At 48.3% G+C, this 25055-nt stretch overlaps 1 protein-coding gene across 3 annotated transcripts in view; it reads left to right on the forward strand.

Moving 5' to 3' along the window:
• The window catches only part of BICDL1 (BICD family like cargo adaptor 1), a 92840-nt gene that overhangs the window by 64669 nt on the left and 3116 nt on the right, over positions 1-25055 (forward strand). The window contains exons 3-10 of one of the 3 annotated variants that reach the window (XR_006531536.2): positions 1475-1591; positions 4490-4636; positions 10308-10487; positions 11103-11321; positions 12449-12592; positions 18222-18352; positions 23292-23412; positions 24287-24395. Coding sequence is in view for 2 of the 3 variants with exons in the window: in XM_044775771.2 (XP_044631706.2) it covers positions 1475-1591; positions 4490-4636; positions 10308-10487; positions 11103-11321; positions 12449-12592; positions 18222-18352; positions 23292-23412 (1059 nt within the window). In the remaining variant the exon portion in view is untranslated. The remainder of the gene's footprint in view (positions 1-1474; positions 1592-4489; positions 4637-10307; positions 10488-11102; positions 11322-12448; positions 12593-18221; positions 18353-23291; positions 23413-24286; positions 24396-25055) is intronic. The other 2 variants (XM_044775771.2, XM_044775774.2) reach the window with 2 other exon arrangements.

Below are 25055 nucleotides of genomic sequence, written 5' to 3' on the forward strand. Positions count from 1 at the left end.
CAAGATATAAGGAGGCAGTATTACAATCCTAAGGGGATAAGACAGCCCAAAGTTTACCATCCTGATGCCTGATGATACCTTGCTGAGATGTTGGGCAAGTTCTCCACCTCCCTGAGCCTGTTCCCCCCATAGTAAATTGAGGATGGTAGGCCCTGCTTTGGTTGTGACAATTGACATAATGCATTTAAAGCATTTAGCACTGTTCTTGGCACATAGTAAGTACTCAGTAAATATTATGGTTATTTTTAGGCAAAGATGACTAACGTGTTTCTAAGTGAGTAAGATTGGCTACAGATGTTACCTCAGGGACAGTCTTCCACACACCCACAAAAAAATTTAGAATAAGGAGGAAAAAGAGATGGTGTGTATTTCATTCTGTTTTGTAATTGTTATTTAAAGATTAGAACTATAGGTTAAGATTCTTATGTGGCTCTCTAGTCTAGGGGAGCAATATTTGTTGAATCTATGGGACCAAAAAAAAGATGGACAATTGATTATATAGCACTTGAAGAAAAAAAGAAAAGAATTATTGAACATGTAACCATTACGGTGAGAGCCTCATTGAACAGCTAGCCTACCGTTTTAACATTATTACCGTCCCACCTCCTCCGAAAGCCTTTCCTAACCGTTTCAGCACACAGTGATCTCTCCTGAGAACTCATGAAGCTTACTGACCCCATTTGGCCTCAAAAAAGCACTGAGGCAGTTACTTAACCTGTCCTGTGGCTTTCCTCTCTCTAGGGCTCTCCTCACTGGGGGTTGGGCTGGGCCCTCAGGAGGAAGACTAGAGTTCATGTCTCACCAAGGGAGCATTCTTTCAAAATACTCTCCTGCATATTTAAGAGAAGGTGTTAACACACTGAGTGGTGTTTGGTGTTTGCTGTGTTTCAGCATTAGGGAATAAATGGATTAGGATGCAAAATGAGCACCTCCCCAGAGAATTAAAAGTTGCAAAAAATGTTGTTGAGGAATGAACAGCAAAAATCTTAACAGACAGGACAGGGAATTTCAAAGAGTGCCCACGTTGAGTAGACGTGAGAAATGCAGACACGTGATCTGCCTGGGCCCCGCTGAGGAAATGGATGGGAGAAATAAAGGGATTTCTAGGGTAGTAGGTAATCTGTCTATTCTTTCATGTAAAATACTGAGACTTTCTCTCAATTTAGTAGGTGTTTGCTGAGCTTCTGCTCTGTGCAGAGTAATAATGATGATAACTAACATTTGAGAGCTTACTATTTCCCAGGCCTATTTCCTCTGATCTAGGTCTTGGACCTAGACAGAGTCATTCATGGTAGAGGTAGGGATGGGATTTGTCTTGTTTGGTGCTAAAGAACAAATGGACTAGGGATAGGAAGCCAGCATCTCACCCTAGAATAGACAGTTGCAAAGAGATGCTTGAGAAATGAAAGGCGGAAATCTGAACAGACTTCCTTTGCACCTCTGAGTCGGCTCTGAAGGTCTCCTCTGCTTGCAGGCATCAGAAGTTGAGAGACAACTCTCCATGCAAGTCCATGCCCTCAGAGAAGACTTTAGGGAGAAAAACTCGTCAACCAACCAGCACATCATCCGGCTGGAAAGCCTTCAGGCCGAGGTGAGCCTTCCTTTGCAGCAGTGCTTGGAGATGGAAATGCTTCTCATTGGAGACGCTGCCCTGGGTCTTTTGGATAAGGAGCCTTCTGAACTGGGAAACAAAAACCTGCTCTATCCAAAATCTCTAGAGAGACATATCTGTGAGAAAGGTCTAACTAAATGGGGAACACTTGATCCATGTTCCTCTGGATAGCCTGTCTCCTGGAAAAATAAGTTTGCTCAAAGCTGAGTGTGTTGAAATCATGAATGACCTACATCTACTGAGTATGGTGATCCCTCCAAAAACATCCTTGCCAATCCTAAATAGAAAATTAGAGAGGGAACCTTCCCTTTCTCCATTCCCTTTGGGTCCAGTTCAGTCCACCTTAATAGGGCCTGTTATTCTCACCTATAAAATGAGAGCAGTAGAAGTGTCTGCTTCATAGGGTTGTTGTGAGGGTTCAGTGAGTTAATACATAGAAAGCACTTTGTGTGGTGTTTGGAAAATAGTAATGTTATTGGAAGCATATGAGAGGCTAGGCAGGGTCTGTGGCCTGGAGTGGGCCAAAGGGAAAAAGAAAGGAGCAGGTAGGGGGCAATACTGTGAGAATCCAGTTGTGGGGGTTGTATCACCAGCCCAAGCAGGGGCTCTCCCCTGAGCAGGCCTCCACCTAATCTGCTCCTGAGAACCCCTCAGCTAAGTGTCTTAACGGCAGCTCTTCAGCTAAGGCTCACTTTGAGGGACAGTCTAGGGCCAGGTGAATGCGTGCCCACTGTGGTTAAGGACTCAGCCCGTGTGGTCAGGCCCAGAGAAGCGCAGACGGCTGCTCCCCTGCTTCTAAATGACCTGAAGATGTTTTTCCTAAAGTCTGTCAATATCTTCTCTTTTCTCCTGCCTCTCATCCCCTTCCTTCCTCCCTTCCCTTGGAATTCCTACTGGTATTGAGCAGCAGGTTCTTGAAGTAAGTAGTTTGTTTGGTGGGTTTGGCATGCCTGTCTGTGACCATTTGTGTGCATGACTTGCCGTTCAACCGCCTCTGACAAGGTCTGGCTCGTTCGAGTTGCCTGTCTTCTCTCCCCCACCCCACCCCCACTCACTTTTTCTAGACCCTCATGACACAGGATCATTCCCAGGAATGTTTGTTGCCAGATTTGGTCACAAGTTTCAGGGTGTGTAGGGTGGGGTGAGGGAGTTGGCCGCCTAACGCCGATTCCTTGCTTCATCCAGTAACACGGCTACTTTTAAAGCCAAGGTATGAAATTGTTCATTTCCAGTAAGCCACTTCATGTAACTCTGAACTTCTGAGTCTTTTTAAGGGGCCAGAGTTGTGTATCAGAACTGTATTACTTCATCGCTTCACTGAGTGGCACTTGGGAAACAAAGATTATCTATGGGAAGGAAAATGTAAAGGTCAGAGGGTATTTAAATGAAAATCAACTGGAGTAAGAATTCCATTCACATGGGTCACGTTGCTTCAAAGTGGGGAATAGTGGGCCCTTTCACAAGAGGGGCCTGCTCCTTTTGGTCGCTTACCCAGGTGCACACTTGAGAGACAGTATTTCTTTGTTTGGCCAGATACCTGATCTCTCTGGACAAAGGCCACATGCTGCATTTCCCCAGGATGGCATCCTATCTGATTGATTGGTGGCCAGGGAAGATCTGTGCCCTGTGAACAGAATTCTAGTGCAGAGAGAACTAGAGAAGGCTTCCAGTGAGAACAGCCAAAAAGCAGACGGAAAGGTGGATTTCAGAGGACCTGGGACAAGTTAGACATTCATTTCAAAGTCTCCCCTGGAAAAGGTCTGAGGTTGGTCCCCTTAGTGAATTGTTATCCATGCTAAAGAGCATGGAAAACATCTAAACCACGTCGGGAGAATATTTACAAGCAAGAAGCTGGGTGAGAGATCAGTCCAGCAGGAACTGATAAATCAGAGGAGGCATGGGGACTTGCAGGACTCCAGAAGTCCCCCAAGGCCACTAGCAATTTGAGGGACTTGGGAAGGCTTCCCATAGCCCCCGAGCAGGGCGGTATTCTTGGGGTGAAGCATTGCTGGCCATGGGGAGTGCTGGCACAGCTTCTCACCCTGCAAACCTTGAGGCCAGAGAAGACTTTGCATTTCTTTCCTCTTTTCCTCTGTTTTCTCACTGAAACTAAAGAGACTAGACAGACCTTCCTAAGATTTATATCTCTCTTGAGACTGGCTAGATACTCAGTGTGCAAACATACCAGCTTGTTTAATAAAAGAAAAGAAGTTGCTTCTGTTTACAAATTACTTGCTCAAACAAAAGATACTTTGAGTAAAATCATCTATTTACTTGTGTCTGTGTCCTTTTCCTTCCCAGGACACAGGCTGATGCAGGCACTGCTTTGTTTTCTGTGTCGTGCTAGCTCCCCCATTCACTCAGGGCATTGGGTCTGAACTGTGACCTCTAGATCCAGACCTGCCAGCCGTGGGGGAAAGGACAGAAAGAGCTGTAGAATATGAAAATACAGCAGCTCCAGAGGCTATCTCGCGTATTTTCTTGTGCTCATGACTTGAGAAGGAAGAATGGTATAACAGGGTAGGTTGCACTCCCCCATTAAACGTGGAGTTGAAGTAAAGTTGTGGGCAGGCAAGGTGAGGCTCTTCTCTGTCTTATCTGTGGAATTTCCAGAACAGTGATATTCCCTTCTCTGCCTGGCATCCCACATTCCAGCTTCTACAGAGCACAGCTCCCACCCTTCCCAGACAAGTTTCTAGAAGGGAGAATTTTCTCTTCAGCTTAGGAGTTCTCAGCTGTTCTCACAAAGATGGGGCACCAGGCCCCTGGGCAGAGCACTTGGAAAGACCCAGGCCTTCGTGTGTGGGGGCTAGTCCCTCCCTTCCCATCAGCCTGGGTGTAACTCCACACCACCCCTGTGGCTCTCCGCCCTTTCAGATCAAGATGCTGTCGGATCGGAAACGGGAGCTGGAGCATCGTCTCAGCGCCACTCTAGAGGAAAATGACCTGCTCCAGGGGACCGTGGAGGAGCTACAGGACCGGGTGCTGATCCTGGAGAGGCAGGGCCATGACAAAGACCTACAGGTACTAGGGCAGAAGCAGCTGTCCTGTAGGACAAGGGCCAGATCAAAAGAGCACTTGTCTGCCTAGCCAAAAGGAAAGGCTGAGAGGCCAGTGCCACTGCCAAGGTCAGGAGGGGGTGAAGCTAAGGTCTCTCCAGGCCTGGTTGTAGTTCTCCTCGGGTGCTCACTAACTTGGCTGGCCTGGCTCTGCTGAGAAGAAATGTGTCACTACCCACAGGTCATCCTTTCAATTTGTTCTGAGCCACTGGCTCCTGAAGCAGTTTCACAGAGTTCTTTCTGGGCTATTAACATGGCTGGAACACTGGGAGTGTCCTTCTGCCTCCTAGGGTTGGTGAAATCTACTAGAGATTTCGGAGGGAGCTTGTGACTTCCGTGCTTGGTTTACAATGCTCTCTGCTGTTGCCTTCCAAGGCTGATGCATTGAGTTGGCTGGCACTGAGCAGAAACCAAGATGTTGCCCACTGAACACAGCAAGAGTCATATCCTGTTTCTGCCAGTTGCTAGAAAAGGCACAGGCTGACCCCTATGTGAGCCTAATTAGCCTCTTTTTTCTTCCTAAAGGAAATTGCTTCATGGCCATATTTGTCCTTATTTGAGAACCGCCACCAGGCCTCAGCAGAATCCCCGCGCTCACACTTGACAAGAAACAACTCCCTAAACAAAAGGATAATCGCTCCCAGCCCCCCCAAAACAGACTGTAGCATCTGCTACCAAGAAAGTTTTGCTGGGCTGGCTTAGGAGCACCTGGGCCCAGTGGCTAAGAGTACATTGCTTCCCCTTGCGCATCCTCTGAGGGTGCCAGGAGGTGGAATAGAAGGCAACCGTCATTCGTATGGAGGTGGTCAGCCAGGTATACTCGAGCACCAGTTGGGTCCCTGTCCAGAGACCAGGCCCCAGAAGGCCCCACTAGGCCCAGCAGCCAGCTGTTTAGGAAAGCCCTGTGGTGTGGGACAAAGAAATATCTTAGGCTAAGATCACTTGTTACTGACACCATCGGCTAAGCTGCCATCTGAGGAATTAACCTCTTTAAGAGCAAATTAATGATTTTCTCCCTCCATGTTTTTGTACCGTAAGCTTGGAACTTTGCGTATAGTAGGGCCTCAGAAGATGTCGAATAGAAAATAATGCTGGCTAAAGCCTCAGCGCGGTTTTCAAGATGGGAAAGAGTTTGCTCATCTTGTAAGGTTGATAATGATAATAGTGAACATTTGTATGCTTCTTTACAGGGAACACAGTGCTTTTGCAAACATTCTAAAACTGAGGCTTAGAAAAAATGGATCATTTGTCCAAAGTAGTGTAGGGAGTCCTTGATAGAATCAATGGTAGAGCCATCCCACCTGCTTCACCTGGTGCTCAGTGGTAACTGCTAGCCCGTCACTGCCTCTGCAAGTCAGTGTTTCACCAGCAGTTACACCCCTGCTGAGGTGGCGTGTGGGGAGGGGGAGGGAGAGAAGTACAGAAGAATGGGAAAATGGCTCCTGCCTCAAAGGAACTTTCAGTCCAGCATGAATTCACAAATGAAAAGTCCTTATTTCAAATCGAGAACTGGGAATGTGGGGATGGGGAAGAGCCAGGACCAGTGTGGACCATCAGTACCTGGCTGGTACAGTGAGCTCCTCGTTCCCAAGTCACGCGATGCTCACATCCTTGCCATCTGCACACCCACTCTCTTCCAGTGGGACTTCCAGAATGAGAGAGTGTCACTCACTCCAGGGCCTACATCAAGTCAGGCAATTCCCACCCTGATTTGGAAAATCGGCATTTATGGGCTGAACTCTCACCTTTCCCAACTATCTGTAATTCTTTTTCTTCAATTCATATGAAACTCTCCTCAAGCTGCTGCCCCTTCTCTTCCTAAAATGGCCTATATTGGTACAGAAATAAAAATCCCAGCTTACTCAGGTAGTAGTTGAATAGTCCTAAATCAGACTTGTAAAATAGAGAGCTGGTGACCGTGGAATGTGTGTAATCTCATGATTTTAATCCTTTTCCTCAGACAAGGGATGAGGGGAAGGCTGAGCAGGCAGGGCAACAGGGCTGCCACAGCCGGCGCAGCCCTCCTTTGATCTGGTTCACAATGTAATTGAGGTTCTACTGTCAAACACAAATGTTTAAATCACTGATCAAATCCACCTCTGTTTGTTTTTAGGCTGAGAATGAGGATAAAAATTGTTATTTATTGAGTACCCAATAAATTAAAAAATCAGGCATTTTTCTAAACTCTTAATACCCGTTAAAGGATTTTGTCCCTCTAAGGGCCACTTAACTGCCCTATTTCCTACCCAGCTGTGCGTATTACAGGTGTGTGCAGGGGCCTCGTCCTGATGAGTGGGCATGTCTCATCAGTGGAGGGCATAGGCCCCACTCACCGTGGGCAGCCCAGGAAGCAGGTGACCTGGAGTCGAGACCTCGCTTTGACACTGAGTGTGTACCGTTAGGCAAATCGCTTAACATCGCACTACCTCAGTTCCCCCAAAGTGAAATGGGAGAGTACCCCCACTTCTGCCAACTTTAGGGACATGTGAACTTGCACTTAGTATACTATACAAACACAAGGCATTTAGTGTCTTCTTTGTTCATACATATAAATAGATTTAGTGTCATCTTTGTTTTATAAAAGATGATATTTCTTGTTTTAGAGGGTTCTCACATTTAATAGACCCTCCCCTGGCTTGGTTTGATTTTTCTGCATATGTCTGTGGATCAGTTATTGACCAGAGAGGGCTGCCCTGTCCTGGTCTTTTGTTCTCTTGCTGTTAGAATTAATTAAGCACCTTTGAGTGTGCATGAGTAATTGAACTAATTTTGTTCCGTGCATAAGAACTTGTACTTGTCTGTGCTGAACTTCTCCTGCTGAGATGTATGTGGAGTTGTCTAGAAAATAATTGTAAAGCATTTTGCCATTTTAGTATGCTGTTTGTAATTGTGCCAAATGCTTCCTAGGAATGTCTTTTTTTCTTTTTAACCCTAATTTCTTCTTTCTGACTTTCCTCAAAACTGTGGCTGGAGGAGTTCCCACTGGACCAGCAGGTATTGTTGATCCATGGGAAGCATGCAGAGCAGGCTCACCAATTCCTTTTTCATTCTCTGAGCCACCAGGCTCCAAACTCTTCCTAGGTAAGGCACATCCAGACCACCAGCGCCGTTAGCCAGCTGTCCCCTGATGCTGACCGGCAGAGGTGAGGCTCCCAGGGCACCTGTAGGATTGGCTGAAGCTCTGCAAGGCAGCGTGTTCCGTTCCTGAGAGCTCAGAGCTCTGAGTTGTTTTCTGCTGCCCCTGAGTCTCCGCATCTCTGCAGGAGCCACGAGCCCTACCTGGCCAACAGTTTGGAAAAGACAGTACAGTGTCTGCTTTATTTTTAATGAGCAAGAGTGACCTCAGAAATGCTATTTTATAAAAGCCTAAATTAGTTAAATTTAAATCCCACAAAGTTCTTCCCCAACCCAACCCCAAAAAACTTTTAAAAAGGGGGAGTGGATGGTCCACAAATACAAGGGTAGGAAGCACTGCTCCTGTGCAGGTGTGGTCCGTAGACTTGTGCATCTGATTAGCAGACGTGTTCAGATTCTGCAGTTAGGGTCTGCTGTGTTGAAAGCAATGTAGTGATGGAGTGCACTAGTAAGAGTATGGCATTAGCAGCCGTGGTGGAGTTGTCCCTTACATTCTGCAGTAGTAACCTCACCAGGTCACAGTGCCCTGTTTGGACTGCACAAGGAAGGGCCACAGAGAATGCAGAGAGGGATGAAGTAGCAGCAGCGAGAGAGAGGGAAGGAGCACTGGCCTGTAAGTCCTGACACTTGCATTGCTGTCCCCCCCACCACTGGCATCACTGTCCTTTGAGCCGCAGATGCTGAGTAAGGCCCCTCCCAGGCCTAGGCCCTTGTCTGTAAACCAGGAGGTGTGACACAGAAAGGAGGGAGAGACTGCTTTTTCCATGGGTTTGGGAACTCTTGGCATTACTACCAAGATGTTATTCCAAATCTCTCCCCCAGCTCCTTTCCAAACAATCCTTTTCCCCTTAATTTTTTCATTAAAATGCCACATACGTATAGTAAAGCGTACAAATCTTAAATGGACGGCCCAGTGAATTTTTACAAGTGTGTACACCTGTGTACCCACCACCCGGCTCAAGATAGATCCCGTTATCAGCACCCCACAAGCCTCTTTTTTGCTCCCTCCCAGTCAATACCTGCCACTTCCTCAAAAGCGCACCTCTTTTCTGACTTTCATCTCGTCTATCTCAGTGAGGTTAGAACTTCTTATAAATGGAATCATACAATATATATTGTTTTATGTCTGGCTTTTGTTCGACATCACATCTATGAAATTTATCCAAGTTGTGGCATATAGTAACTGTGTTCTTTTTTCATTACTAGATAGTATTCCAGCATGTGAATATATCCATTCTATTTTTATTGGCATTTGGATTCTTTCCCATATGTGGCTTTCATGAATAATGCTGCTGTGAACATCCTATTTGTCTTTCGTGAACATGTGTGGTCACTTGTGTTGGGTCTGTACCTAAGAGTGGAACTACTGGATCATAGGATAGGGGTATGTTTCACTCGTTAGAAGCTGCCAAACAGTTTTCCAGAGTGCTTCTACATCTTCCACTCCCACCAGCAGTGACAGTCCCAGTTGTTCCACATCCTCATCAACACTATTTTTTTATTTTGTTGTTATTTATTTTAGCCATTCTGGTGAGAATCTAATGGTATCTTACTGTGTGTGCCTGTGTCTGTGTGTGTGTTTAATTTTTTATTATGGAGAATTTCAGACAAACTCCACAATAGAATAGATAATAATGCCCCAGTGTACCCCATTGCCTGGCTCTACAAATCGTCATTCCCTGGCCAGTCCTGCCATCTTCGTTACATCCACTTGCTCCTTTAATATTATTTTGAAATAAATCCTTCACTTTTTATAATTTCATCTGTAAATAAAGAATACCTCTAACTGATAAGAACTTAAAAATATGTTATCACAGGACTATTATATCTTAAAAAAATAGTAATATTTCCTTGACATCACCAAATATCTAGTCGGTATTCAAATTTTCAGTTGTCGTATAAATGTCATAATTGTTTTTCATTTGAATCAAGATACAAATTAAAATAGGCCTACCCAGGGGCCGGACCGGTGGCGCAGCGGTTAAGTGCGCACGTTCTGCTTCAGCGGCCCGGGGTTCACCAGTTCGGATCCTGGGTGCGGACATGGCACCACTTGGCAAGCCATGCTGTGCCAGGCGTCCCACATATAAAGTAGAGGAAGATGGGCACGGATGTTAGCTCAGGGCCGGTCTTTCTCAGCAAAAAGAGGTGGATTGGCAGGAGTTAGCTCAGGGCTAATCTTCCTCCAAAAACAAAAAAAAAGCCTACCCAGTGTGGTTGGTTGATATGTCTCTTAAGTCTTTTTTAATCTGTAAGTTGCCCCATTATATATTTTTTTTCCTTGAAATTTATCTGTTAAAGAAACTGAGCTGTTTGTCCTGTAGAATTTTTCAAATCTGGCTTTTGCTGACTGCATCCCCCTAGTATAGTCTAGCATGTGCCTCTCTCCTCTGTATTTTTCTGTAAATTGGTGGTTGGATCTAGAAGCATGATCAGGCTCAGTTTTTCTTGTTGTTTTTGATTTGGGCAATCCTTCCTACCATTTGCTGTCTCTTTGAAAGCTGCATCAAAGCCAGCTGGAGCTCCAGGAGGTGCGGCTCTCCTACCGACAGCTGCAGGGAAAGGTGGAAGAGCTCACTGAGGAGAGGAGTCTGCAGAGCTCTGCCGCCACCAGCACATCCCTCCTGTCCGAGATAGAGCAGAGCATGGAGGCCGAGGAGCTGGAGCAGGAGAGAGAGCAGGTGCTAATATCCCTGTCGCCACGGCACCTGGGGTTTCCCGTCAGTCCTTCCTGTTGCTCAGTGCCTGCTGCTTCAGCTTCCACCTGGCCCGGGCTGTGGCCCGGCACCTGTGCAAGCCCCTGGGCCTGCTGGCTAGCCCTGTCATGAAGCAGGCCCTGACCGAAGCTTGTCCCTGGCCCACTGTCATCCCAGTGTGTCTTAGGAAATACTTGTTGACTAATCATCAGCCTCATACCTCTTGTATTGACAAGGTTCTAGAACATTCATGATCCATCGAATTGGCTTCTTTTCGTAATACTCATAACCACTTATACCCCTAATCATGCACTGACTCCCACCAAAGTAACTGACTATATAAAGAAATGCTTTATATGGCAAAGGGGAGGCACTAGAGGGCAGGGAAAATAAGAATTGGGAGTTCCGTACAGATGTACTGGGCCCAGAAGAACTATCAGTATTTCTTGGGACAGGTGATTTAAAAAAAAAAAAAAGAACTACTTTCTCCTAGAACTAGTATCTTGGGTATCAATATCTTGGGTTCATATACTAGAAAAAGATGACCAGGTAGCAGTCTTCTCTGAAGTCCATAACCAAGACTACTTCTTTGTGGGCCAGCTGAGACTGCAGCTGTGGGAAGCGTACTGCCAGGTCCGCTATCTCTGCTCACACCTTCGAGGAAATGACAGTGCTGACTCGGCCGTCTCCACGGACTCCTCAATGGACGAGTCTTCAGAAACCTCGTCTGCCAAGGATGTGCCAGCCGGCAGCTTGCGCACTGCCCTCAGCGAGCTCAAGAGACTGATACAGAGCATTGTGGATGGCATGGAGCCCACGGTAAGAGGCCAGGCTGAGCAGCTCCTTACCCTGCAGCACCTGGCTCGGGGGAGGTTGAAACCAAATGCAGAGGGTGTGGTTAACCCTGGAACTGGAACCTTATAAAATCTGCAAGAATTTCTTCTGAGCCATTATAGTTTGAGAGCACTGACTGCTGGTGATCAGACACAGGGGCTGAGAGCCGGAGAGCAGAGGGCTCCCCAGTCATCCTCCTGCAGACGCCGGAGACAAATGGAGTCCTTTCTCCATTTGGTCATGTACAGGCCACAGTAGCCTCCAGTTAAGGGCTTTCCTTAGAAGCTTGGAATATTGAAATCTGGATCCAGCTAAAAACTGCAAGTTGCTTTTCTGTAGCCCATTGATCCTAGTGGTGGGGTTAGCAATGAATAAGCAAACTGAAAAGATCTGAAGCTTCTGCTAAAAAATCTAAGTGAGCACACAAAGTGGAGAAGCCCAACAGCAGGGGCCTTGTGGAGCTCCAGATGTGGCTCCTCTCATGGAGGAGAGGAGTGTTCCCATGGGTTTTCTGGGCACACTGTCAGTTCTTCCGGCTTCATGACAGATTTCTGCCAGACCTACTCTGCATTCACACTCCCAGCTCTCAGGCTGTTGTTTCTCTTCAGGTTTCATCCCCCTGCAGACTCGTTGGGTCTTTCCGCCCATGTTAGATGAAGTAAGGTGAAGGGGTGGTTGGCCTCACCTCCACATGCCACGTTGATGTGTGGAATGTACTGTAGCATGGAGGCCAGGTCACGGTGGGGAGCGGGAGCTGTCTGAGTGAGGTGTGCTGTTCATGCCACACAATTTCCCTTCCCTGAAGCCTGAAACAAAAATAAATGTCTAGCTATTGTTTGCAGATTGCAACTGAGCAAGAGAATCTCTCTCCTCTAACCTTTTCTTTCTTCCCTCCCTTGCCTCTCCTCTTTCTCTCCCTCTCCGCCCCATCTCCTCTACTATTTTGCTCTCCCTTGAGTTGAACCATCTCTCTGTTTCCCCTCCCCCTTGCTCCCCTCTCCCCACACCAACTCCCCCCTCTCTCCTCTCCATCTCCCCCGCTAACCATCTCTCCACTCCCTTCCATTGGCACCATCTCTCTGGCTGACCGGCTCTCTCTCTTTTGCTGTCAGAGCTCCCGGAGAATTGACGATGACTCCTTAGAAGAACAGATAAGGCAGACCAGTGAGGATTCAAGAGCCCTAAGGGAACTCATGGAGGGAGAGAGGGGTAAACTGAGGCAAAGCCTAGAAGAGCTGCAGCGACTCCACAGTCAGGTGAGCACCCTCAGTCCAGTGAAGGGAATGTGCACGGTCCCCGGGCTCTCTTGGGACCTTTGTGAGTTTCTCTCTCCTGCATCTCTTTGGGAAGCGGCTCTCCTCTGGCAGATCCCCAGGGGACAGTGACCTGAAGTTGAAGTGAGCTGAGTGTCTTCAAGAGAAGAAGCCAATCCTCTGGTTTAGCCCAAAGTAGATTGTCAGGGATAAGAATGGCTGACCCTCCGTTTCCTCCAGCATAATAATCTGGTGGATTCTGACAGTTTCAAGTGTCACAGCTCCCAGGACACTTATGGATGCTTTTCTAGCAGCTTCTGAGCAGGGAACTTTGCAAACCAGGGAACGATTGATCTTTGCAGGCCTGTTCTCTCTTTGTAAGTGCCATCGCCTCTGCCAGCCTGTTTTTCAGCTTTAGACGGACTTACTGCTGCTCTCACTGTTCCTTTGCTGTTTGATCATGATTTCATCTCGCTTGAGAACACTGGAGAAGGACATCTATATTCTGATCTGAAAAGTTTTAAAAGGCTTAGGAGCAGCCCCACCCAGAGAGGAGCTCCTAAAATTTATCCTAGGAGATAAATAAAGCCTCTTCCTTTTGACTGAGGTCACGTGTAGAGGCTCTGTCCCACTTGTAGGGGACACCAAGCAGGTAGCATTTTAAACCCTGCCCCCACCCAGCTTACCCCCTTCTTTCTTTGTCCAAAGCTAGTTGTCCCTTCCTGCTACACGAGATTGCTGAAAGATGGAATTGAAGCCTGCCTTTTGCTATAGGCAGTGTTTCTTGGTTTTAAACGACCTTATAGAAATAAACTGCTGTCTTTTTGGGGTCGTATCCATGAGACTTCCTGTATTATTCTCTTGGAAGGTATTGGGAGACCCACCTGCAGCTACTCTTGCACTCTTCTTTCTGTGGGTGACCAGATAACGAGGACAGGAAGATGCTATTGAAAACTGTAGCTTGTTCCTGGCCTGAGCCCTGGGGAGTGGGGTTGGGCAACCAAAGACACTCTCATGCCTAAAACTTCAGATCCTCAGGCGGTCCTTTGGCCAGGGAGTGGTTCAGACTTAGGGACACGTCTTCCAAACCGGAAGAATAAAATGCAAGAGAAAGTGGATCTAAAAGCTCTTTGGATTAATAAAAAATTTTATTTATTTTAAAGCCTATTTAAATTTCTGTGGGGTAATTCTGCTTATCAGCTCTTTGATATTGGCTGTTTTTTTGTTTTGTTGCTTCTCAGAATTATATAACTAGAAACACCAGAGGGCATTATTTCATTCAGACCCATGAGCAAGGTATAGGTTACTGAGAGTCTGGAGTGGAACTATTTAGGAAACCATCTCCACCAGGGAATTTTCCTTAAAAGTTCAGCTGATAACTCGTTTAGGTCAGTTCCCGGGGATTCCCTTTCAGATAGCTCATCAAGCAGATGGTTCTGCTCAGTCCCACATGGAGTATAGAACTGGGTCTCTCCCGTGGATCATCTCTTCCCTAAAGCTCAGTCAAAGCAGGGAACTTCTCAGCTAAACTACATCCACCCAAACCATCCCTTGGGAGTAACACTGACCTCCCAAGGCAGTGGGTGGGGTGCAAACTGAGTTCCAGAATGAGACTGGAAATGGCAGCCATTGCATGGGCACGGCCTTCCTCATGCGGTTAGTTTAGCACCTCCTGAGCGCCCAGCACGTGCCTGCGCTGCTAGACGCTGAGAGGCACAGGATGATGATGACAGCACCCCTGCACCCAGAACCCCTCACGGTATCCTTAGGGGAGTCAGAGCAGCTTTTTACCCTTGGAACCGAGGTTCCAGCAAACAGCTCCTAGTCCAGGGTCACACCTCATCCCATGGATGACCCGGCCTCCCAGCCCACTGCTTTCCGAGCACCTGAGAGTGCTCTTTTCTCTCCTGGAAGCTAGGCCACAGGTCAAAGATGTGGGTCCTGAAAGGTGAAGTGACCAGCAGCAGCCTACCCAAATTTTAAATAAAAGAGAGCCCAGGTTTCATTTAATTAATAATTGTCTGTTTGAGGCAAAAATCCATAGCCAGATTGTAGCCAGATCTAAAGACTTGCCCCGCACCCTCATGCGCGCTGTGGAGGGCTCCCTCCCCGCTCCCTCTGCCGGCTCCTCTGTTCTCCAGGCTCCTGCTCATGCCTGGTGAGGGCTGGCTATGGGGTCTAGAGAGCTGCTGGGAGGCAGGGAGGACCTTCAGAGCAATATGAAGACTACTTATCCGTGGGACCCCTTGGCCTTTGCCCAGGCCAGCAAACCAGGTTGTGGGAGGCACAGTCGTTTGGCTCCTTTATGCTTGACTCCTCCTGGAACGCAAACCAGTTACTCCAGAAGGGGCATGAAAACACAGGAGAACATGTGCTGGGAGCAGTGAAGGCCTTCACTAATGAAATCGTGGTGACCTCCCTTTAGAAAATCTCAGTATGTTCTCTGTTCTCCATCCTTCTAGCAACTGCCCTATTTCAAGACCTTTAGCCTTTCGCACCTTGGCTTTGGTCATCACTTCCCAGTTTATCTGCCTTCCTCCAGCCCACTCACCCTCTCCATGGTTTGAACTGATCTTCCTGAAGCACGACCTGAAAAGGGACACCCGTTATGCCCAGTCAGTCTGGATTGATTCCCCATCACCAAGTGATGGGAAGCCTCTGGACCTCACGGACGCCACGGTCTGGCGACATTCCAGCCATCCAGCCTTCTTCCCTGCTGTTTCTGTCTCACCTCCTTTGCTGTAGCAGAATTGAACACAGGCTGTGAAAGGGCGTGGCACCCACTGCCCATGCTGTCCCACATCCGAGGCTTTTCTCTGACTCGCTCTCTCTGCCCAGGAGACTCTCCTCTGCCACCTGCACATATCTCAGCCCTACTCATCCTTCAAGTTCCTGGTCAGGTTTCACTTCCTCCTCGAAACTCTCTTGATTCCCTTCCTCATGGAGCCCCCCAGCCCCGCTTTGTCATGGCTACCCTTGTTCACATCTCATCTTCCCAGTCAAGCCTTGGATCTCCACAGGGACAAGCGCGAGGTCTGACATGCCTTTGTCCTCTCCTAGAGCATCTGGCACTGTGCCTTGCCTAGAGTAGGCACCCAAATAATTGTCAAGCAAAATGGCAAATAAAATTGCCCTGTGGCTTCAGGATATTTTCTTTGATGCTATTCAATTGCAAGGGCACCCACCTTATTTGGGAAAAGTGGATTTAGGGGTGGCTGTAATCTAGCTCGGTGTATAAACAAGCTAGATGGACCCTCGTGACAGCCATCAGCACGTAGGTCCCACACGGCTGGAGGGAGAAGAGGGCGTGGAGCTTCCAACCCTGTGCCAGGCACTGAGCTGGCCCTTGATGTGATTTATCCCCTTTGATCCTCACAACAACTCAATGGCTGGGAATAGTTATTTTTATTCCTGCTTTTTATGAAAAGTTTGTGCACCTCAGAGAGGGTAAGTCTCTTGTCACTTCTAAGGCAGATAGTTGGTGGTTTCTATGTTAACCAGGTTTTCCAGGCCAAAGCAAAAAGTTCTGGTGGAGTATATTAATGGAGTTCTGGTGGAGCATATTAAATGTTGGCATTTCCAGCCTAGCATGTAGTTTTATCTGTCGCTGACTCAGCTGGCAGAACACCTGGCTGGCCTGAGGCCACGTCAGGGCTCATTTGGTCTGAGGAGGTCTGGCTGTCTCTGCTAGGTGCTTTCTGGGTCATGAGTTCGGGCCTCCCAGGCTGCAGGACCTGCTGAGAAGTAGGGCGAGGCCGGGCGTCTCCCCCTCTGCCTTGTCTGCCTCTGGGCTAGCTGCGTCTGCGTGCTGTGGCCTCTGCAGCCCCCCCCCCCCCCCCCCCCCCGGCCTGGTCTTACCTAAGGCTTTTCATCCTGCTCACCAGAGCTGTCCCCGCCACAAAAGCACGGAGCACCGGGTCCTGACGTTCCCTACCAGGCACTTAAGAGCACAAAATCCATTGCCCCTAGGGACCACAAGTTGTCCTGTATCTCTCTTCAGTGTTGAATGTCCTCTGATTTCCTCCCGAGTGGCTGCTACTCCAGGGCCTGGCAACTCTGCTGTCTCAGTCTGGGCAGTCCAGAGTGTCTCTTGGCAAGCTTGATCTTCAGCCTTAGTCCTGGGGCCTTTGCTCAGTTCCATTCTGTCTGAAGGTGATTAGACTTAGAACCTGAAGAGCAGAGGAGTGTCCTGAAAGGTGACATCTGTCTCCTTATGGGAGGGACAGACCTGTATGGATGGGTCCTCCCTTGGAAAAATGTCAAAGTATGTAATATTTAACAAGAGGGCAGGGTCAGGTATCCTGACTCCAGTCTGATCCTCTCTCTCTGAGAAGCAGGGGCTCCCACCCTTCCATTCATTCAACAAATATTTATTGAAAGCTCTACCAGGCAGAGTTTCTGGTTGCAAACAACAGAAACGCTCTGCTTAACTTAAGCAGAAGGGGAATGTGTTGACATTGAATCTGAGAGCTTACAGAATCAACAGGAAGGCTGGAGAGCTGAGCTTCAAAACGGGGGAGCCATGGAAAGTGAGACAGCAGAAACAATCTGCTGTCCATGTCATAATTTCCCACTGGCCTATGGCTTTGCTGTACCCTCAAGAGCTGAGGTCCCAGGTAGGGGAGTGTGACTGGCCAGTTGAAGTCACATGCCCATGCCCAGGTGCCTAGGAAAGGATATGTCTCTCCCCTTTTGGCTTCCTTAGTAGGAGGGCATGCCCCATCTCCCACCAAGACTCATGCCACCAGACATGCCCCCTAAAATAGGAAAGGACTTGAATGATGACTAGCCAAAAGATGGTAACTGTCCACTGCACTAACATTTTGGGATTAAGCGTCTTCTGCAGTCAGGCTCTGAGATACACAGATGGATAGGACATGCTTCCTGCCATCGCAGGGCTCAAGGTGTACACGGGCTACTATACAGTGGGTAGGGTGAGCCGTGGTCACCAAAGGAACCACTAGGCGGGGCACCTCACCACCAAAGGATGCCTCCCAGTGAAGATGGGCTGTGGCGCCATTCACTGAGGCACAGACCACAGAAAAGCTAACAAGTTTGCAGTGAAAGGTGATAACATCATTTAGGTGTCTAAATTCCATGTGGCTTTGGCCTGGGGAGCTGGATGAAGAAGATGAAAGAGCCAGGCTGCATCAAGTGCTGTCATAGAAATGGGAGCCAGGTCCCAGGCTTTGGGACCAGGCAGGGCCAGGTTAGCAGTGTTCCATGTTGGGTGGGAGATGGCTGGAAACAAACTTGAGTCCCTACTCCAAAAAAAGTGTTTCAGAGCTCTGATTAATGGTGGTGTTCATTCATTATTTCCCTGGGAGTGCCTTGAAATGGAGGTGGTGTGGTGTGCTCCTTCCAAAGGGGATCTGGCCCCATGGCTGCAGTCCAGGGCTGAATTCCTCCCCAGCCCCCTGGCCACTGAGCTCCAGCCCAGCATGTGGCATCCTTTCTCCAGGAGGGATGGGCCTCCCTCAGAGCACGGGGCAGCGGGAGGCTACCAGCCTGCGCCACACACAGGCCCTGCGCCTGCCTGGGTCTTCTTATTCCTTTCTCCCTCGACGGGGGAAACACCCTAGGCCAGCAGCAGTGGTCTATCATCACAGTCATCCCTTTGGTCTCCCGTTAGGTGACACTGCTGAGTGTGGAGATGACTGCACTGAAGGAGGAGAGAGATCAACTCAGAGTGACATCTGAGGACAAGGAACCAAAGGAGCAGCTTCAGAAGGCCATCAGGGACCGGGATGAGGCCATTGCAAAGTGAGTGGGCATGCCTGTTTGATTTTACTTTCATTACAAGTAACCTGAGTATATGCTCGAGTTTAGGTAAATCATACAGAAGGACTCAGAAGTGAAAGTGAGTTTCCCTGCTTCCCCCCGTCACCCCACTTCCATTCTTCTCCCCAGACAGATGCTATTGTTGAAAGTTGGGGTGCATTTTTTGCAAATCTTTTTCCGGTGCAGATGAAAATGCAATATAATTGTGTGGTTTTTTTAAACATCAATGAGATGACACTCTACATGTCTTGGTTTTTATCCCACTTATATCTTAGAGAGCTTTTCAATTTCATTATATATATCTATCTGAACTTTTTTCTTTTTTAGGTTGTTTTATTTTGTTACTTTTTATTATGGACATTTTCAAGCATACACAAAAGTAGAAAACATAGAATGAATCCCTACCTACTTGTCTCCCAGCTTCAACAGATGGCCAGTCTGATTTCATCTGTATCCCCACCCACTTCCTCCACGTCCTCACTGGACTGTGTGCAGCAAATCACAAGACGTCATATCATCTCGTTCATAAACACTTCAATATAGATCTCTACCTGAAAAACTCCTGTAAAACACACCCACAGTGCAGTCATCACACTTGAAAAAACTTAAAATAATTTCTTAATGTCATCTCGTATCCAGTGTTCACATTTCCCCAGTTGTCCCATAAATGTCTTTTTATAAGTGATTAGAATCAAATTCCAGAGTCTGCATAATCCCTTTAGTTGACATACCCCAAAAGTCTGTAACACTTCCCCCTCCATCTTTTTGTGTCATATTGCATTTATTTATGGACAAAACTGGATCATTTGTCTCCTAGTTTTTCTCCATTCTGAGTTTGATTGCTTCCCCAGAGTGTCATTTAACATTTTTGTCTCTGTCCCCTATATTTCCAGTAAACTGGGTCATTTTTTTTTTTTTAAGGATTTTATTTTTTTCCTTTTTCTCCCCAAAACCCCCGGTACATAGTTGTATACTTTTGGTTGTGGGTCCTTCTGGTTGTGGCATGTGGGACGCTGCCTCAGCGTGGTTTGATGAGCAGTGCCATGTCTGCGCCCAGGATTTGAACCAACGAAACACTGGGCCGCCTGCAGCGGAGCGCGCAAACTTAGCCACTCGGCCACAGGGCCAGCCCCTAAACTGGGTCATTTTTAAATAATGTTTTGGATTTTCTTTGGCAGAGAAGAAATGCATAAATGCATTCTCTTACATTCAAAAAAATTCAGAAGTACATAGGCAAGAAACATGTTTATATATTCCCCACCCCCCTGAAAATTATTTATCATGCACTCAATCTACCCTATTCACTGGGTGTGAGGAGATAAAAGGTACTAAAGATGTGTCTGCTTTGGTGGCGCTTTACAACACATTAATAACAAGACTTGTGTATCTCTTTACTGTTTACAAAATACTGGCATCCTCTAACCTCCTCGCCACAGCGAGAGGTAAAAATTTTAATGCCAGTTTTACAGATGAGGAAACTGAAATACTTTCCCCAGGATCACAGCCAGTGGTGATCACTGGCCTCCACCTCAGGTCTCTGACTCCTGTCCCCACAACCTTTCCCCTTACCATGTGGCTGCTTGTCCAGAAGCTAAAAGGAGCTCATTTGAAACAATTTGTAAATAGATACTATATGCCTTTTTAAATATGACATTTTAATTTCTGACTTTAAAATTCCCCACACCCGCCTTCTCACTTCCACACACATTTGTCCCCTCCCTTCTGTTCTCTTTAATCATTTTCATCATTGCCATTTCTTAGTTTTACCTTTGGGTCCCTTTTTCTGTCTGATCAGAACCTCATATCAGGTTGTTTGTCAATTTCCAGTTCATTTGGGAATGGCACTCAGTGAGGCTCACACGCGTATCTATCTTTGCCACTGGATTCCTCGTGGATTTAATTAGTGAATACTTGAATAGCAGTATGATGTTTTGGAGTGGGAGCATATTTTTATGAAGAACAAAGGGTGAAATTGTGTCATACAATTAGGGAGTAGAGTTAAGGTGCTAATTTTGGAAGCCCATTGGGAATAAAAAGCAGAATGAAGTTAGAAGTAGACACTGGTTGGTCACCATCTCTCGGCTACACAACTGGAAGAGAGTTGAATGTCTCTCTGACCATGTTCTGTCATCAGCATGGGAGCTGGGAGATACGACCAGAGAAAGTGTTAGTGTGCAGGAGAGAAGAAACAAGTTGTCCAGTCCTCCTCCCTTAAAATAAGTGGAACCTAGCTCTGACACCTGGGTGACAGGAGGCCACCCAATCTCCATGAAACTTGGAAATGCATGCCCTTACCTGGGGTCAAGAGGACCAGTTAAGCTCCTGGAGTCTGACCAAGCAGATTTGCACATTCTCCTCCCTGAATGGGGAGAATGCTGCAGTGAGGCCCCTGTCCTTCCTGGACCCTAGAGAACAGGGCTGGCCTTAGAGAGGGTATTAGATCACTCCAGGAGGACAGTTATTTTTCTGTCCCTTAGAAATGAAATTCTTGGTGTACAAGAATTGAGACAACAGACTTAAGGAATCATTTACACGTGAGGGAACCTCACCATATTGAATAGGACCTTAAGAGTTTTACAAGATGTTTTCATATACATCATCTCTGATTCTCCATCCTGACTAGACTTTAGAATCATCTGGGGTACTCCCCCATGCCAGGGCCTTCTCCAGAACAATTCTGTCTGAATCTCAGGGTTTGGCGCTGCTACTTAAAAACGTCACGCTGCCCCCACCCCGTGATACTCGTGTGTAGTCAGGGGTGGGAACCCCTAAGAAAGATAACTTCCCTCTCCTCCCTGGGCTGCCAGAACCATAAAGTATTCCTTATCCTCTAGAATAGATGCGTTTCAGAGAAGTTAAGTAACAATTTTATCTCCTTGCAAGTGAAAGGCCCTCACTAAAAACCAAAGTCTGGGCTAGCAGTCTGCCTTACAAAAACAAAAAGCAATCAGCCACTAGTGGTTTCATTTAAAATTCTAGCCCTTTAAAATGCTCCTTTTTGACGCTATGATTGACATATTGATCAGCGGCTTGTGCAGCTTGGCTTTCCTGGGCGGGGGTTTCTCATGAATGACAGGCACCAAGCTTCCCTGGTGAGCAGACGTTCCGAGGGTGCAGTCCGAGGCCGGCATAGAAGGTTGGCAAGTGGCCCCTGCTTCGGGGGCTCCCGGAAGGAAGGGGACCGCCTCCAAGCCCAGCGGCTGCCGCTGCTGCAGCCCTCCGCCCCTCCGCCCCTCCGCCCCTCGGCCGGGTGGCGTTAGTCAGCACAGCCCAGGGTCTGCAGACTGCTCGTGGCGCCACCTGCCGGGAGATGCCCGGAAGCTTGCGATGCTGCAGCGCCCCGAAGCGCCAAGGGGGCGGACTTGGCTGGCCCGGCGTCCGTGGCAACTGGCTTCGGGCGAGGATTTCCGCTGTTCGCGCCAGCCAATGGCAAGGGGCGTGGCGGGGGCGGCCTTGCGGCGTCCGAGACACTGGCGCTCATTGCACGGGCTTGGCTCCGCCCCGCAGCCGCAGTGCTGGCGGGCGGCCGGCGCTGGGGCTGTCTCGGCGGCTCTTCTAGGAGTGGAGGGCGGGGCGCGATTGTGGACTTGAGGCTGGAGAGGAAGTGCCAGTCGGTGGCCTGAGCGCTTTACCCCCGACTGCCCCACCTTTGTGCAGTCGGCGTTCCTGAGTCCCGAGCTGGGCAGCCTCTGCGGGTCTGTGGGTCCTCCAGCTGTCCTTGGGCCGTGCACATTAGTCACTGGCCCTGTGCAACGAGGACACTTGTTAGTTTTGCCGTGTTGAATGCTAAAGAGAGCAGTTGATGAAGACGAGGGCTAAATAATGTTCATTGTGGCCGCTGGGCACCAGTGCTTCCTCGCAGAGGCTGCCCGGTTAGTCCCTCGCACTTTTTATTCCCATTCCCCCGCCCACCCCCAAATTAATTTTCTTTTGCATTGAACAACTATGATTTAGGAATTTGGGGGAAGGGCAAACAAAGTAATATGTGAAACATATCAAAATGTGAAAAATACAAAATGCAAAAGTTGTGGGAGCAGTTACCCATCAATGACCACCATCCAGAGATAACCAAGTAGACGTTTTTGAGTAGGACTAGCAAATACAGGCAGTTTTTCTGCAAAGCTAGTATTATAACAGACCTAAGACAAGGGCTGATGCTTTTTGCATCGGACTAGCTTTTGCAAAGCTGCAAACTTTCCAGCCCTCTACAGGTAACATTGTAGTTTCTATTTGTAATAGTAACGTTACAGTTCCTGTTTGCTGTGAGTTTGGAGTCGAGCCTATCAGGTCTCCTGCTAAGGTTTGATGCTTTTCTCCGCTCAGCAATACATCGTGTGTCCCCACTGTCTGTAAATATTCAGCATCGTTGCTGTGACTGTATTCCGTCCTATAATTTACCACCAGTCCGCTACTTGTTGGCTACTGTGACTAGCTAAGCTGTGATGGTCAGTGTGTGGCTACTTTTGCACATGTGTGTATCTTTAGGGCAGATCCCTTAAGGGGGGTTGCTAGTGAAAAGGAGGGAAGCAGAAGGACAAGGCCCCCGCCGTCTTTGGGGCTGGCCTTTGGGGGAAGGGTTAGCAGCTCCTTAGTGTTGTTTGAGGCCTTCATCTTCTCTGGGTTCCAGTCCTGACTTAAGTATCATCCTCTTTTAACCACTTCTTCATCTGTGAGATGAGGATGACACATTATCCTTTCCCCTACAGATTGGTTGTACAAATTGAGAAAATGTATGTGAGAGCATGTTGCAAACTTTCCAGCCCTCTACAAGGAACATCACAGTTGCTTTTACAGTTAGTTTGTTGTGAGTTTGGGGTCAGGGCCTGTTTCCTCATCCTGTGGATTCCAGGTGCCCCAGGTGAAAAAGCAAGATGCCTCCAGCGCAAGGTGCCCATGCTCACTCTGGCTTGTGTGTTTTCAGGAAGAACGCTGTGGAACTGGAACTCGCCAAGTGCAAGATGGACATGATGTCTCTGAACAGCCAGCTGCTGGATGCCATTCAGCAGAAACTGAACCTCTCACAGCAGCTTGAGGCTTGGCAGGTAAACGGGAACCTGGAGACAGAGGATGAGAGAAGACTCCAGGAGGGGTCTCTGAACCCAGGCAGAATGTAAGGAGAGTTTGCTACTGGAGGGTCCCATGCACATGGGCGAGCAGTAACCCCAGTCTTCACCTGGTGAAATTCTGAGCTTGTGTTCCCTGAGTCCCTGGGGGAAATGCCTGAGGATGCTCTCGAGAGCGTTGAACCCCAGGCTGTGCCATCTGGGGCTCTGGTGACCTCCAGGCTTGGAACAGAGGCCACCTTTAGCTAGTTGTCTCGGCTCTGTTTAAATTAGCTGGAAAGAAACAGCTGTTAACAAGGAGGGCCCCGGAACCCCTGTATGACTGAATGAAAATCCACGGCTGGATGGAGTAGGGCAACCCTGGCGTTGCTGGCAGCTGCTGCCCTTCCCCTTCTCAAAGGCCAGCTTGCTTTTTCCAAAGAGCACTGTCCTGGCGCAGGCCTGGGGAAAATGAGTCAGGGCGGCCATCTCTGGGACCGCTGTTTGCTGAGCCCGGTCAGCCTGCCCCATCCCAGGCCCCAGATGGCTTCCCACTGGGCCAGGGCTGTCCTTGCTTTTTGTGAATGAGGTTAGGGTAGTACAGTTTCAGGATATGAGTGTAACCATTCACGTTTCTCCCCAAGAAATCCCAGCCAGACAGATGAAAAGCCTCCTGCAGCTCTCCCAGGCAAGCCCCGCCATGGCGAGCAGGTCGGCAGGGACCGCTCCTCCAAGGGCCCTGCTGGGCTGGCCGAAGGAGCACTGGAACCCTCCCCAGAGAGCCGGTCCCTGGCTCCTCGGCCTCCTGCCCTTGGCCAGCTGGCCATTCCCTGGCTCACCGCCCCTGTTCTTCTCTCTTCTCTCCCGGCTGCAGTTTGCTTCCTCAGGGCTTTTTACTATCTGGCTCCTTTGGTTTCTGATCTAGTGGCCTTTCTCAGTTCCCGTATCAACAGCTTTAGTTGTACACCCCTCCTGCCTTTGAGGTGAGACCGAGCACTCATCCTGCCCACCCTCTCCCCTGCTGCCATCGCAGTCCTGCCCCTGCCACCTCCCTCGTGGCCCACCGTGTTCTGTGTGCTGGACCCCAGCATCATCTCTGTGCAGTGTGCCGTGCCATCGAGCCCTGGCCTCCCCCTCCCATCACCATCATGTCCAGTGAGCGTGGCAGCACGTGGCCCAGAACTGACAGGCTGACCCCTGCCTGGTTTCTTGGTTCCATCTCCTCGTGAATGGGTTGTTTTGCCCATAGAAGTAATGGCAGACATGGAATTATGAGCAGCTCATGCATGTGTGTGTATGAAGTTCTAAAGTGATTTATTTTATTGGGATTACCTTGACAAATTTTAAAGTATGAAAAATGCAGTTTGCAATGTACCAGAAAAAACAATGGCAGCTTTGAATGGTTTCTTTCTGAAGGACCCTTTAACATTCCTAATGTTGCATTTAACAACATAGGTTTTATTGAGCACGTCCTAAGTGCAAGACAGTGTGCTGAGGGTTCAACACTGGGACCGTGGAAGTAGGGACCATGTCTCCTATTTCTGTGAGGAGGAGGAGGAGAGGTGCAGGAAGAAGTCGAGTATGAAGAAAGACAGGGATGGGGGCCGGCCCGGTGGCACAGCCCTTAAGTGCGCACGTTCCAC

The sequence above is a fragment of the Equus asinus genome, chromosome 8 (assembly GCF_041296235.1).
Source record: "Equus asinus isolate D_3611 breed Donkey chromosome 8, EquAss-T2T_v2, whole genome shotgun sequence".
NCBI classification, from domain to species: domain Eukaryota; kingdom Metazoa; phylum Chordata; class Mammalia; order Perissodactyla; family Equidae; genus Equus; species Equus asinus.